This window comes from Dermacentor andersoni, chromosome 10 (assembly GCF_023375885.2).
Source record: "Dermacentor andersoni chromosome 10, qqDerAnde1_hic_scaffold, whole genome shotgun sequence".
In the NCBI taxonomy this organism is placed as follows: Eukaryota; Metazoa; Arthropoda; class Arachnida; order Ixodida; family Ixodidae; genus Dermacentor; species Dermacentor andersoni.
In genome coordinates this window covers 61,724,784-61,739,529 of record NC_092823.1, presented here as the reverse complement: position 1 = coordinate 61,739,529, position 14,746 = coordinate 61,724,784, and the positions used below count along the sequence as shown (strand labels likewise).

The 14,746-nt window shown below is 44.0% G+C and overlaps 1 protein-coding gene across 3 annotated transcripts in view; it reads left to right on the top strand.

The window, feature by feature from the left end:
• The window catches only part of LOC126543850 (uncharacterized), a 51,085-nt gene that overhangs the window by 6,858 nt on the left and 29,481 nt on the right, over positions 1-14,746 (top strand). For 2 of the 3 annotated variants that reach the window (XM_050190985.3, XM_055062388.2), the window contains one exon: positions 6,833-7,293. In XM_050190985.3, coding sequence (XP_050046942.1) covers positions 6,838-7,293 — 456 coding nt within the window. In that variant the 5' untranslated portion in view covers positions 6,833-6,837. Of the gene's footprint in view, positions 1-6,827; positions 7,294-14,746 lie in introns of all 3 variants that reach the window. The other variant, XM_050190984.3, reaches the window with a different exon arrangement.

The following is a 14,746-nucleotide window of genomic DNA, read 5'->3' as shown; positions in this document are numbered from 1 at the left end:
GGTGAGCACTGGTGGAAACCAACCAATCGACGGTGCTACACAATGCTCGAACACCGCCGTTTAGACGCTCGGCTATCTCGCTGCTGACAACGATCGTTCTTGCTAAGTTGACGGCGACAAATCTTTGCGTTGGAGGCTTCTTTTGCAAATATTTTCTGTTGAGACGCTCGTAGGTTTGTTTCATGCACGCACGCTTTTGTCATTTCTCCTGAGAATGGTTTTGCTCCATCACTTCAGCCCGTCCGACAAGAAATGCAGCGACACAGTACACGAACACACCCGCCGCTGACTGTAGGCACCAGACTTTGGCAAACTTTTCTCGTTGTAACTTCACTCAAGAGCGAAATAAAAAGACATGGAACAAACAGGCAGGACGTGTGTTTGCAGCGGTTGCCATGGGATCCTGTTTTCAAGCAAAGCGTAGCGCAGCGTCAGCGATGCTCGATGCAATGTTTCTTCGCCGGATCACGGCTTAGAATAAACGCACGCAGCACAAATGCCGCATCCTAAGCTCGCAGTAATATTTCCGGCGTGATAGACAATCACACATGGTTTGGGAATTCACTGTGACGAGGCGTTGATGCGCACAGCTGACGTGACTTCACCCAGTTCGAAGCCCAGGCGGCCATCTTCTCCGACGGTGGGGTCACCGGCCGTCCGGCTCATGACGTCGGTCGAGAGTGCACGCCCATTGGTGAATGCTCGTGTGCATCTGCCTCGGAGGAGTGAACGCCCCCTTTTTCTAAATTTGTATCAGACGATAGATCTTGTGGCGAACGACTTTATCAAACGAACACCTGCCAGAAAAAACACATTTCACGTCGCAGGATAACCGCTGTAGTTGTTGCATCTGAAACACTCCCCGACTTTATATACCTACTTGACCAATGTATTTGTTTGTTTCATCCTCTGTTCGTTTGAACAATGTTTTGTGCGTTGCCTTGTTTATGTGCGTGTGACCTGGTATTCTGCAGCCGCAGGCTTTGTTTCCGTGTATTAAAGAAAAGAAAAAAGTCATTGCCGAGTGTATTACTGCTTCAGAAGCAGAGGGGCCTGTGTTCTACCCCACAACATCGCAGCTGGCACAAGTGTGTTGTTTTTCAGATTTGTGCTCGGTGGTGCATGTGTCATGGTACTGGCAATATACACACGGCGACAACATACGACACATGCCGATAAACATATGCCCTGGAAAGTACCCCCTAAAATGAACTACTGACAATAGCCAGTGTAAAAACACTGTATGAACCCTCCCTCCCCCTAGAGAACCCCCCAGGAATATAACATGTCTACGCCACTGTGTGCAAATGTGTGTAAGTGCACGGGACAGTGTTCATGTCATGCCGCGTCGCATGCTGCATTCGTGCGCAGTGGCAATTGCATCAATTTCATTTTGATCTAGTAGTTCGTATAGCTTAGATTCGGCCGACGAGAGTGTCAGCACATACCATATTTACTCGTATAACGCTCGCATCCCCCGCATTGCCCAACGAAAATTATATATACATTTTTAGTATTCATTGCACCCTCTAAAATTGGTGCAGGGACCGTTGTCTGCTTGTTCAAGTCAGTGACCGTGACAGTACATGCTAGCTGAGCTCTACATGGCGTCGTGCATCTATCAGCAGCAAGAAACCACATTTCAATTCAGTCCATAAGTCGTGAAGTTTCTGCTATTTCATGGGCAGCTAACGTTAGCATTGTTTTCTTCATGTCGCTTTGCCATATTGTAATATGGAAGCTATACGGCTGGTTTAAAGCTGAAGGCCGACAACAGTGGCTAGTGATGAGACAGCAGTCGGTTACATCAGTGTTGATACAGACTCTGAATAGGTTAAGCTAGAGCCACCTTATTCATTCGTTTAGTGGCTAGGTGCAGTTAGGGTCTGCCTATAAAGGGCCTTTGCAGAACTGCCTGCAGTCAATTATATATATATATATATATATATATATATATATATATATATATATAAATCGATCAATAATGTATCTTTATTTGATTTATTAAGCACAAGTAATTTCCCCTATGTTGTCCTTGGTGCCAGTGTTTGTTGGCTTCTTATGATAGGACTAATAAAAATCGGGCCCCTAGGTTAACCCCCTTTCTTCTAATTTAATACATAACGAGGGTCTCGAATCTGGCTACATTGATGCCTTCAGGTAGCATATGTGAGTTTATTGACCAGTTGCCTTCACCAAAAAAGATCACTTTCTCGAGACGCCTGCGGCAAAAAGGGCGTTCCATGTTCGCCGCCAAGGTCTGTGAGTGGTAGCGTTGGCTAACACTCCCAGGGTTCTACTAGGACACATAAATACCCAAGAAAGTGGATGGGGAAACAGCGCTGCGGTAGCTCAATTGATAGAGCATCACGCGAAATGCAAAGGTTGTGGATTCGGTTCCCACCTGCGGCAAGTTTTAATGCGACAGCGTTAAGGAGCTCGTGTCGCAGAAAAGCGGGTGTCGTCGGCGTCGATGTCGGCGGCGTTGGCCATGAGCGAAACATCCCGGAAGGCAATTTTTTTCATCCACTTTAATTTCCAATAATTTATTGTTTCTTTATTTCATTTATTAAGCACAAGTAATTTCCCCTGTGTTGTCCTTGGTGTCAGTGTTTGTTGGCTTCTTATGATATGACTAATAAAAAACGGGCCCCTTGGTTCTTCTCGTTTACACCTATACTTGTAACCTGAATAGTTCAATAGTAGGGAAACTTGAGGCGTTTGGTGAATGTTTATACTTGTTAATATGGTGCTCAATGATGCGAGGACTAAGAAAGCAAGGTAATATGTATGAGTACTGACTTGCAACTACAAGTTTATCGTTCAAACACAGAGATTTCATTTCATTTATTGATACTGTGAATCCCATCAGGGATTGTAACAGGAATTGTATTTGCGCAGAACAACTTGACAACGAAAAGTTTTAAGATAAAAAACTACATGCACGACAGAGCCTGCCAGGTAAAAGTCACACCTATACTTTGTAACCTAGGAACAAGAATGCAAGACTTATGGCAACAACAACAACAACAAAAAGGAACACAGATGTGAATTGTAATACTGGCTAAATAAAAAAGATTTAACCCTAAACACAAGAGGTTACCTGGTTATGCAGTTGGTCTGCCTTTCAATTTATCACGTCCATTATTCCCCCAGGTTCTGGTCCTTCACACTAAAGTCTACTTTTTCTTTTATCGGATGGCATTGACATCTCCTACAATCTATAGTGACTACGCTGGGCAGGCAGCACCATAGATTAGTGATAAAATTCAAGTAGATGATATTCTAGCTGAGAGTTAGTAGTATTAAGGGGAGTTGGCATGTTGTGTAATCGGAAGAGTAGCTAACTGGCTATTCATTAAATTAAACGAATTGGCAGCCTGAGGATAGGAGTGCAGTGTGACCTGGCAGAAAGATACATTGAGCGACTAGGGATTTGAGCGACTAGGGATTGCGTGAAAATAGGCTGGATGCAGTTGACTCCAGGCTAAGGTAGTTCCTTTGTCCTGTATTAGGACCAATTGTGGAGGTAATCGGTGACTAGCAGGGTAAGTGTGTAGAATGTGTGAAAGATAGCAGAGGATGAAGATTGACCTGCATTCATCATACCCTCTGCTTCGCCTGTGTGCGTTCACTTGCTGGTTCGTTCATTTTCTGGCAGTTTGGCCAACTGCCAGAAAATGCAGAGGGAAGAAAATCCAAGTGAAGAATAATCTTGACTGTAAGATATGCTCGTTGTGTCTCATAGTTCAAGTGGTAGTTGGAGTCATTAAAGGGCCCCTGAAATGGTTCGGACAAATTTTGTAGACGCGTAGGGTACAGCTTAAGTAGAACATTCACACCACAATTTAAGTGAAGCGTTACGTATTAATGGAGCTACAAGCGATTACAAGTTACCCTCCTTCCTAGCCATGCTTTTCCTCCTCAACTCGTTCACCGAGAGATTGGGGCTAAGCTCCGCCTTCACTGGTTCTTTTTTTTTTATTTAACATACTGTTAGTCCCACTGGGACTGTTACAGGAGTGGATTTATCAGCAAGATACAGGAATACAGTACAGTACAGTAATACGCCAGTTACACATCAAGCGGGCAACAATACAAACAGTATACAGTACAGTAATATGCCAGTTACGCACCGAGTGGGCAACAACACAAAATCAATACAGTCTGAACGTGATCATCAGGTCTGGATTCTTGTCAAGACTGACAAGGCAGCGAGCTCAGCGAACTTTTTCAAGGAATCCTGCGCAGTTATAGATTTATCTAGGCCGTTCCATTCTCTTATGGCTCGAGGGAAAAGGGAAAAGTAATATGTGTTGCTAGCACAAGAGTATTCATTAATCGTAAAGTCATGCTTGTGACGTGTTTGTCTAGAACGATTAAAACTAATGTAAGTAGCAGGATCCATGTTAAATGCGTTATGAATTAATTGATAAAGAAACTTGAGTCTATGGAGCGTGACGCGGCTTGATAAGGTGTCTAGGCTTGCGTTGGAAAGCAGCTCTGTGGGAGAATCAGTGCGCCGGTATCTATGGTAGATAAAACGAACAGCTTTTCGTTGAACTGATTCGAGCATGTGTACATCTTTTTGCATATATGGAAACCAGACGACGTTTGCATATTCCAAGATTGGACGGATAAGGACTTTATATGCGAGTAACTTGGTATCTGAAGTCGCAAAGCGCAAGGTGCGCTTAAGGAAGTATAAACTGTTCATTGCTTTTTTGGTAATGTTTTGTACTTGGGTTTTAGAGCTGAGATTATCAGAAATAATCACACCAAGGTATTTCTTTTCAGTTACTGTTCTGAGAACGCCATTGCCAGTACCGTAAGGGAAATTAAGTTTTGTTTTCTTATTTGTGACAGACATCACTACAGTTTTTTCCATGTTGATTGCCATTTGCCATGTATTGCACCACTTTATGACGTTGCCCAAAGCTGTGTTTAACCTTATTTGGTCTGCATGAGTGTTTATTTTTTGGTACAGCACGCAGTCATCCGCAAAGAGACGCACCTTCACATCAACGTGGTATGTTATGTCGTTTATGTATAAAATGAACAAAAATGGTGCTAGCACAGAGCCCTGAGGCACGCCAGAAATGACCGGAACGATATCAGAAGCATGGTCATTGTATTGCACATATTGTCGGCGTTCCGATAAGTAGCTGGCTATCCATCTCGTAACGGGACCATCGCCAAGTATTTTGTTTAGTTTGAAATTCAGTTTAGCATGTGCCACGCGATCAAAAGCCTTTGAGTAATCAAGGAAAATTATATCAGTTTGACTTTGATGATTGATTCCCTCTGCGAGGTCATGAAAGATTTCTGCCAGTTGGGTAGCAGTGGACAACCCTGCTCTGAAGCCATGCTGGTTTTGGTGAATGATGTTTTTAGTCTCAGTATGTTCTTTAAGAAATTTTAACAAGATGTGCTCAAGAACGTGACGATGCGACGTCACATCGTCCATTTCTGTTTGTTTTGGAGCCCGCCCCCGCCCGCGAGAAACCTCTCCGCTAGCCGCTTCGCCGTCGACCCCAAGCGAGAGCTATCGAAGCAGCGTGCGTTGCGAGCATTCTGTCGTAGCGCCGAACGTGTCTAGTATTCCGGTAATCACACACTAGCTGAATATTTAAACTCAAGTTGATGAAGGAACTTTAGCGTAGACGTACGTGAGCTGCCTGATCGGTCTCCACGGTCCAGCCACCCGTAGGCGCAGAGCTTAACCAGCCAAAGAAAGAGCTGATATTGCACTAACCAAGTGTCAAACATTCTAAACATTTACAAAAACGACATGTTAACGATTACACTCCTGCGAAAAATTTACACCAGCAACAAAGAAGATTACATTTTGTTACTGCTACTGTGTCTGGTTGAGCTCTATGCCACCAGGTGGCTGCACCGTCCAGACCATTCACATTTGCGCTTCTATTCATCCCCTGAAACCACACGCAAGGGGACACGGCCAGGCCCTGTCCCCTTGCACTTGCGTTTACCCTAATACCGGACTCGCGAAAGCTATTGCGTTAGTAATCTTCCGGTGTAAAGTGACGGCCGCAGTCGCACAAATCCTGGCGCCGATCGGATAGCGGCAGTCCGATGCGCTGCAGCCAGTCTGCTCGTCTACTGGCTTGCAGAGGGACACGATGTCGCAGCTTGACATATTGCCAGTCGCTACGTTCGCAGTCCACAACGCAACAAAGTCGAATCGTAGCGCTCGCGAAAAGACAAACCGACACTGCCGGCGGAGCTCTCGTCAAAGACGGAGCACGTTGTAACACAAGCAGACGACACTTGCTGTGTGCCGGAAATGCTTAAGTGTACTGAAAAATCGTTCTTGTGCATTCTCTTTATGTTACTTTCTTTTTATAATAACAAATTAACTAACATACCAAATATTACAAACATCATTTGTTTACCATAAAGTTGGAAAATTTATCTATCACGCGTCCTGGTCAGCCAATCGGATAGCTCGCCCCACTGACGTCATATGGGTGATTTCGGTCATATGGGTAGGGGCGGCTTAAAATTCCGCCGAGCAGTGTGCTGCGATCAGCAGCGATGTGCATTTTTAAAGCCTTATAATAAATTAAACGCTTTACGCGGAGCACTTAGATGTGTCAATTAATGATTAGAAGGACCTACTCTAACGGCTCAGTACGTTTGTAGAAAATCGCCAAAATCGTTTCAGGGTCCCTTTAAAGACCACTAGTGAGTCAACCTGTGTTCTGATAGTGCTGCGCCTGTTGCACAGGATATTATCTATGAGAAACAACTGATAAGTTGGAAAAGGGGATAGTGAACTGAGCTTGATCCCTTGTTTTGTGCAGTACAGTAGCCATGGCTCCGCCGCAACTGGATGCACCTACCAGCTCCATGCCGCCTGGCATGAGTGCACATGGAGAACTTTTTGCTGAGACGGAGGACTTGGGCTTAGTGCCTGAGGCTACAGCACCACTGCGCACTTCTTCCAGGACCAGCCAGCCTTGCAGGCCTGTGGACGGGGAACTGATCGCAGAGTTGGAGGGCTTAAGATTAGTGTCTGAGGTTAGAGCGCCGCCACTTGCCTCTGCTACAACTAGCAAGCCTAAAAGGACTGTGGACAGCACAGTTGCTGGAAAGCGGGATACTTCACAGACTGCTTCTGCCAGTTCCCACCAGCCTGGTGCCATTGTGGACAACAGAGATGATACTGAGTCGGAAGACACAGACACAACGCCCTCAGGCCCGCCGCCTGGACCCTCTGCTCCAGGCAATGGCAAGCCTCCTGATAAGCAACATTTTCTGAGTTCTGAGGTAAGCTTAAGTCCTTGCTCTAAGGTTTCCTCGAAAATTTCTTTTGCAGATTTGTAGAACAATCAATAAAAGACGCATATAAGCATGTTTTACGCAGCTAATTCATCTCTGGTCTCTCTGTTAACCACTTGGTCCATATAGACAAAGCACTTGAATCTACTGCACCGCACAATAATGTGTAGCAAACTCTAAAATAAATTACCTGGTTGAGGAAGCATTTTAAAAAAGATGCCATTGTTTATAAACATGTAGAACTCGAAGGAAAAGTACCACTGTTCATGCAGACCCATATGAGCATAAAGCTACCAAAGCTAAGGGTTTAGCTCTGGTAGCCCATCTAATTTAGCCCATCTTGAGCTGCCATGAGAAATTACTACACTGTAAATCTTATCCAAGCATGGACGAAGTTGCATACCCGTTGCCAAGCTGTTTGACGTCGGTGCACACAATGCCTTGCCTGCAAGGACGAGGGTGCAAAAGTGACCCACAGCATACTTGTTATAGAGTTTCAGCCTAGGGCCAGCAAGGGGGGGCAAGAAAAGCCGTTTGCAGTGTCTGAAATGGTGACTTTGACATCAGTGAAGCTGCGTGGATGCAGTGATGTGCCCTATGGTTACAGAGATGGCAGCAGAGTTTTGCGTCATAACCTGCCACCGTTGATGTTGTGGACTGGGAGGTGTCTGCTGTGTGACATTGTCTTCTGGAATAAAGAGAAGGAAGCAGCTGTTCACCAAAATTGCTGCATCATTGCGTGGTAGGAAAAATTGGGCAGAACGCATGTCATAATAGCTGTCGACGGTAATGCATTTAGCATTGGATCAATATAGTGAGACAGTGTATTGCCACCTTCAAAATTAGTTATGTATGAGGCATGTACTGAAGTGGGACTCCTTTTTCATTCTTTTCTATAAACTTACGGCACCACCTAGTGGCACTGCTGTGAAGCCTGCATGTGGCCTCCGAAATGCAGGGTGCATCGGTTTGTGCGCACGCTGAGAAATGTGCCATGCGGCCGCCAATCTCCTCTTTCTTCTTTCTGGACACTGTGTGCCATCTAGTGGCACTGCCACGAAGTCGGCGCATGACCTTCGAGACTCCGTGACCTCAGTGCGTGGCCTCCTCAGGTCTTCCTGAGCGAGTTGGGGATCGGAATTGGGCCGATTCACTTCTCACGGCACTCTATTGCGTCACCTCTCGCAGGTGTTGGAGTAGCGTTGGATTGTGTGCACTATCTTCGGGATCGTCCCAACATTTTTAGACTGCACTATCTCTGGGATCATCTCGCGAAAAGGCTGGAAACTGACAAATCTGATATGTGAATGTGGTGGTAACTCGCCAAGGAGCATCAAAATACAAAAAGCCAATGAATGACTGAGGTGTGGTTCAAAAATTCTTCTGAGACTATTTTGAAAACTGCTTCAAGTGCATTCACCAGAAATTTAAGTGCTAACTATAAATGCAGTTTACTATTTATTTTTGACCTTGACGCGCAACTTGCGACGCACACGTATTGCACTGAAGCAAATTATTGTGTACAAAATTGGGCTTTGGGTATAGCATTGAGTATAGGTACACAGGACTGAGAAAAGTAGGCGCACCTAGATCGGTGTAAAAAGTTTGGCTTGTTGGTTTTTCATGACTGTGAGTGCAACGCGAAGTACACAGGCTAAACAGAAGTAGACACACAGAGTGCTGTGCGCGTCTACTTCTGTTCATCCTGTCTACATCACCCTGTACCCATAGTCAAATTACCATATTTATTCTGTTATAAGTCTCGCAATTATGAGGCGAGGATGCAGTTGGGGAAGCCCAAGAAAAGGAACCTTAGTGCGCACTTTCAAGCTCTTTGACATTCTGTTACCATATCTTCAGGTTTAACAGGCAATTCTATCTGAGCCTTCACCTGATTTTATGTCTGAGATGCACTTCACCTTATTCAGAAGTGTTAGCAATTGTGCTTTCTCAGTGTATTTTGCGACCTCCTTGTCATTTTCTCTGATAAACATTGTCACATTTGCTTTAAGCATCTTGGGCTTCTTCGACAGGACTTCTTTGTTCATCTTTGAAATCTATTGAAAGAGCTGTCGCCTGTGCAGCTGCATTGTTGACGATTATCGATCGTGGTGCTTCCCGTTACGGTCTGTTGTTGAGCCAGACACTGCTGATTCATTTTTAAAGCCGTCGAAGCAAAGGGTGTTGTTTGTATGACGTCTGTCTTCGTGTATCCATCACGGCACCATGTTTCGGAAGGTCCAGAGAGACTGCGGAATGGATTCGTCTTTGATTGATTTTTAAGAACAAAAAGAATTTAAAAACTGTGTGCACAGTAACACAAGGTAACACTATCCATATAGGGGCTATGCCATGGACATTGTCTACCAGGAAGTAATCCTAGATATCTTCTTTCAGAGTGTTGCTATGCGATTTAGCGTGGCAGGTCCTTAGCTGCCAACGACCGGCTTGTTTCAATTGTAATTGCCATTGTGGAACTAGACCAAACCAGACCAAGCAACATAGCCGTGTCACCATTTTTGTTGTTTTGATAGTTGTTTCACACCACAGTCATTATGGCTCCATTGTTGAGGCCTAGGCTCCAGGAATATGTGGCGGAAAGTTTCAGCCATTTGGCATTATTACAATGAGTATCTTTGGCTGAAGCCAGACATTACGAAATATCTTTCTAGAACACAATGTAATCTTTACAGTGGGGAAAGTCATCGTTGAAAAGCCACTCAAAGAGCTTGGAAGTGCATGTATAACTCAGAAACTGCTTAGCTGCTGGACATTACTGCTATGAAGACAATTTCACCATTTTCCATTGTGTGTGTATGAATAAGTTTTGTTTCCCTGCCATAAAGGGACATTAAAGGCAAATATGAAGTCAAGCTGAAGTGGTAGATTAGTGCTCGAGAATCTCGAAGGCGTCAATATTATCGCAAATAAAGCCTTAACAATCGAGAAATTGAGGTAAATGCACGACATGGTTAGTGATTCCCCCGGGACATTCAAGCACTTTGCCCGATGACGAAAGCACTCCTCAGTTAAATTTTGTCACTAGTACTCAACCATTCGTTGCAAAAAACATTCTTGTATTGCATCATAAAACAAAATAAGATCCTACTTGTCCAGTTCTATTACATCTTTTAGAAAAAACAACTCATTGAAATTACCCCTGACGACAACGCAGGGGGTCGAAAGGTTTAATTTTCGCTCGACTCAGTGTTGCCCACCCTTTCGCGCTTCACTACGGTAGTTTCGTTATTGCGCAGTGCTGTGCTGGTTTTGCTGGCTCGCAAAAGTCGCACAAACTGGAAGTAGCAGAGAATTCAACTTCCATATGATGTCGCGGGATGCCCGGATGGTCTACGCTACTTGACCAAAAAGCAGCTGCAGCGAAGAGTTCACGGCTGTCTTGGCTCGCTAGCGCCGTCCGTCGGGCTGTGTTTTTTTTTTACCAATGGCAGCAAAGGGTGGGGATGGCATATGCAATGTTACCGGCTGTGTCTCCGTCTGTGTGAATAGCACTCCTTTATTATCTGCTTCGCTAGAGGTCAGTGGGCTATCAATTCTACCCTGTCGCCGCTAAGACACCTTCGGTTGTTTCCTCACGCAGTTGCCTTACCCCCTCCTCCCTTTAGAAGAACCCTACTTATATATATACTGTGCCGAGGAAAGCATTTGTCGCCTTGAGAAATACAAATACACTTGTCGAAACATTGGCTCCCGCTTTTACCTTGTTCTCATTTTACCTTGAATTTTAAGTAATATGTTCCGCACGAACCCTGGGCGCACTGTAGTTTTGTGTTCGGGCGATACAGGTCTTGGGGATGACATTGTGATCAGCATGTGAAAGACTACTCCACAGCATGGGCGATTTATTTGTAACATTCATATGAAAAAATTAAGTAAACTGGTTCCTTCGACATGGCCTTGAATCAAGAAGCAAACCGGACAAGTCCAGTGTTTCATGATTTTGGGAAACTGTCTAAGACGTGTGGAAATGCCTGATAAGCTTCAGGTACGCATATTCTTGCATTTCTAATTATTGATATATTCAACTATTGAGTGGTACCCTTAGAGTTGTATTTAGCTTCGTTGTATTTGTAATTGGATTGTAAATAGTTCTTGTGAAGAGCCTTTGCAAATACTCATCGCTGTTTTCTGAAGATTTGCAATTAATGCAACCATCTTTTCGTGGCGACTGATGGCCAGGAGTTGACAGTTTCGATATAATCTTGGCGCCAACTTCTTTCATTTCAAAATTTTTTTTTAAAATCTTGTGAATAGATGCTTTTCCCTAGCCAAATGATTCTGCCATTATTCGAACAGTCAGTTGGTCGTCACTCAGCACAAGAGAATGCACACAATGTACGTTTTCATCTTTGCAAAAGGTAAAGGGGCCCCTTGAGTTTGCTTTCTCTTTGAAGTCTTCACAACTTGACCATAAACCATTAGCCCACTTGAACACTTTCTCTCCTTTAGGGCATCCATTAATTCTGTAGGCATTACATTTGATGAATTTCTGCGCCATTCTTACCAAATTTAACAAGAAATTCGATACCGATCCTCTATCCCGTCCGTTTGTCAATCTCCATTTCGACAAATACTGGAACTGAGTTGCACAAAAAGCATGTGCATGAGATTCTGCCTTGTCCTACATCAATACGGCTCATACTAGAGGTGAAGAGGGTTCTTTTGAGTGGAGAGAGCACCTCTGCTACATTCTCTCCACTTTTTGGGAGAGTGTAGCAGTGCACACATGAAAGGTCTGTAAGAGGCCTGACATTTCTTGGAATAGAAGTCGAGCGCGCTTTTGTTGTCAATACTATGCATAAATCCTGGTGTTCTGAAGAAAGACATTGCAGAGGCACACTTGGCAAAGCATTTCTGTCTACTGTATCCATGCGAATGAGTCTGCTAGAGGCTGAAACATTTTGCATTTGTCATTGCTCAGTTGAAGCTCTAAAACCAAGTCACTAAAGCTCTCCAGGTATACTTCATTACTTGAGGTGAGGAAAGAACACCACGTTTCGGTACTGAAAAGGGCAGCCCTTGTCACTGGAGCTGCTTAACTCTATACCATCTTTTTTAAAACCCAAGGGTGCCAGGTTCTTGTTTTTATAGAAACTGCGCCCACAAGAAAGTAAGTTTTTTGTGAAGCTGGCACCATCTAGTAGTGCAAAATTCACATGAAAATAATAAATTACTGCTACTTGTCTGTGGTCCTCAGTAGATGGAAGCAAGGATACCTTAACAGGTGACGCTTGTCGCAGGCAAATGTTGGAGAAAATTCCTGTATGAGTGAGGCTCATGCACGGCATAGAAAAGACTAGAGGAGAGCTGACTTCACGTTTTTGGCTTGTCATTGTTCTTGCTACACATCAAATTGCAATGCCACTATACACGAAAATAAATAGCGGCAAGCATCGGAGAGCCCAAAGTAGCTTACTGGTATCCGGTATCCATGTTTTGGAAAAACGAAACAAACCAGCTTGGGTTTTGCCGAGCAGGATATGTGAATACAGAAAAACCTCACTTATATGTTTAAGGGAAAAAAAATAGAAAAATGTGATAACCAAGAAACTGAACGAATCGAAGTCAGTATAAATTTTGGCAGACTCAACTGTAGTTGACATTTCTGTAATGTGAAAGGTTGCACGAATCGTTGCAGCATGAGACGTTGGTGGGTGCTGATCTGGTGTGGCTGCAGTGGCTCGAGACAGGTTTTGTTCTTGCAGGTTTGGCAAGCTTACGTTTATGCTCTTCAAATTTGACCTTGGTCAGCAGCTTCTTCGTGCAGAGCATTATGGTGGGAAGTTTTTATGTGCCCACTTAGTGAGAATGGTTGCGGTGCAAGACTCCGACGCGCGTCTAGCTGGTGGGGTCCCGGAGTGGCCTGAAGCTAGAAGCACTATTACTACTGCTAGACTGCTGCGATTTGTCACATGAATAACTACTAATGATGATTCTGACAACAAAGTGGTGCTTTTTTTAACATGTTGATGTCAGGTGTCACAATGTAATAGAAAATTGTGGTGCCTTTCTCCTAGATCAATATCATGGGTAAACATTTTCTTTCAGGAAAACTAAACTATACAGCAAACTAGTATGCTAGACGTTTAATTTAGGAGGCACTTATATTGTGTAGGCCACGACAGTGGCGTTTATTGCATCAGCGGCACAGCCTACACGGCCAGCCTATGCGCTCGGGGAGCCATACAGGCAAGCCCTAGGAGCTGACGTCTGATCGCCACGATCACACCACTTTCAAACTGAAATAATTTTTCTTCCAGGAGGCTGCCACACATGCTTTCCTGTCCTCACGAAAAAAAAAACATTATATTGGTCCCATTATTACACATAGTTTTATGCATTATAAGTCACACATGGTACAAAATGCGCTGACAAAACTCTTTTGAAAAATACCTGCATCTTATAACAGGAAACTACGATACTTAGAAAATGTATCAGTTCTAGGTATGCAAAACTATCAGTTGATTGTTGACTGTTGATAGTGTATTATGATAATTCATGAAGTAAGTATCAATAATGTGGCTATATTTATAATAGTAGTAGTACTATCAATAGTATTGCAGTCATTCACTATTGACAGTGCATTCAATAGTTTCGGAATTCTCAGCTATAGATGCAGAACTGACCATTAGTAAACACTGAGAAAAAAAGCTGCAGTTTCGCCCGAAAGGCGAAGCATGGATTATGATAGAAAATAAGTAGGCAGCTACACGTAGTAAGGATAGTGGTTTTATTGGCCCTATAAACTTGTAAACACTTGCTTACTAACTAAATTACCAAGCATGGTGTCACGCGCACCAAGCAAACATGAACACATCTCACTCGATGACCGCGGAAACTCGCTGTCAAATGCTGGAATGAGGAAATGCGGCAGCAGCAGTGAGCGAATTTACCTTTGTGCTGCTTCTCCAACTCGAACTAAGTGTTCTAAACACAGTGCACATGAAGCTGTCAGCACTCGTACATTCTGTGCCCATCTCAGATTCCTTTCAAGATAAGGCCCGTGCGGCCGCGCCATACACAGCAGCCACTGGAAATCCCCCTCCCTTTCATTCCCTCCTCCCTGGTGCTTTGCGTTCTATGGAAGACTGCGCGCTTCCTCCACAATTTCACTTGCACATAAAGCAAACAGGGTGCAGCGACAATGTTGTCACCCTTGGACTTTTTACGGAACATCATGGCCATGGCAGAAATACGCCTGGACTGTCCATATAATTACTATCGCAGAAAGAGGAAATGGAGCCAAGTTTATGTTGCAGTGTTAAGATGCGGTGTATCGTGTGGACTTACTTTATCGATAGGGCAGTGTGAATATTACTATCAATAGTGTTCTACTGCTGGTGCTATCTATAGTTCTTGTTCTGTTGATAGTTCAGCAATGACTAAGTTAATGCTAGTATCGATAGTACTAGCGATAGTT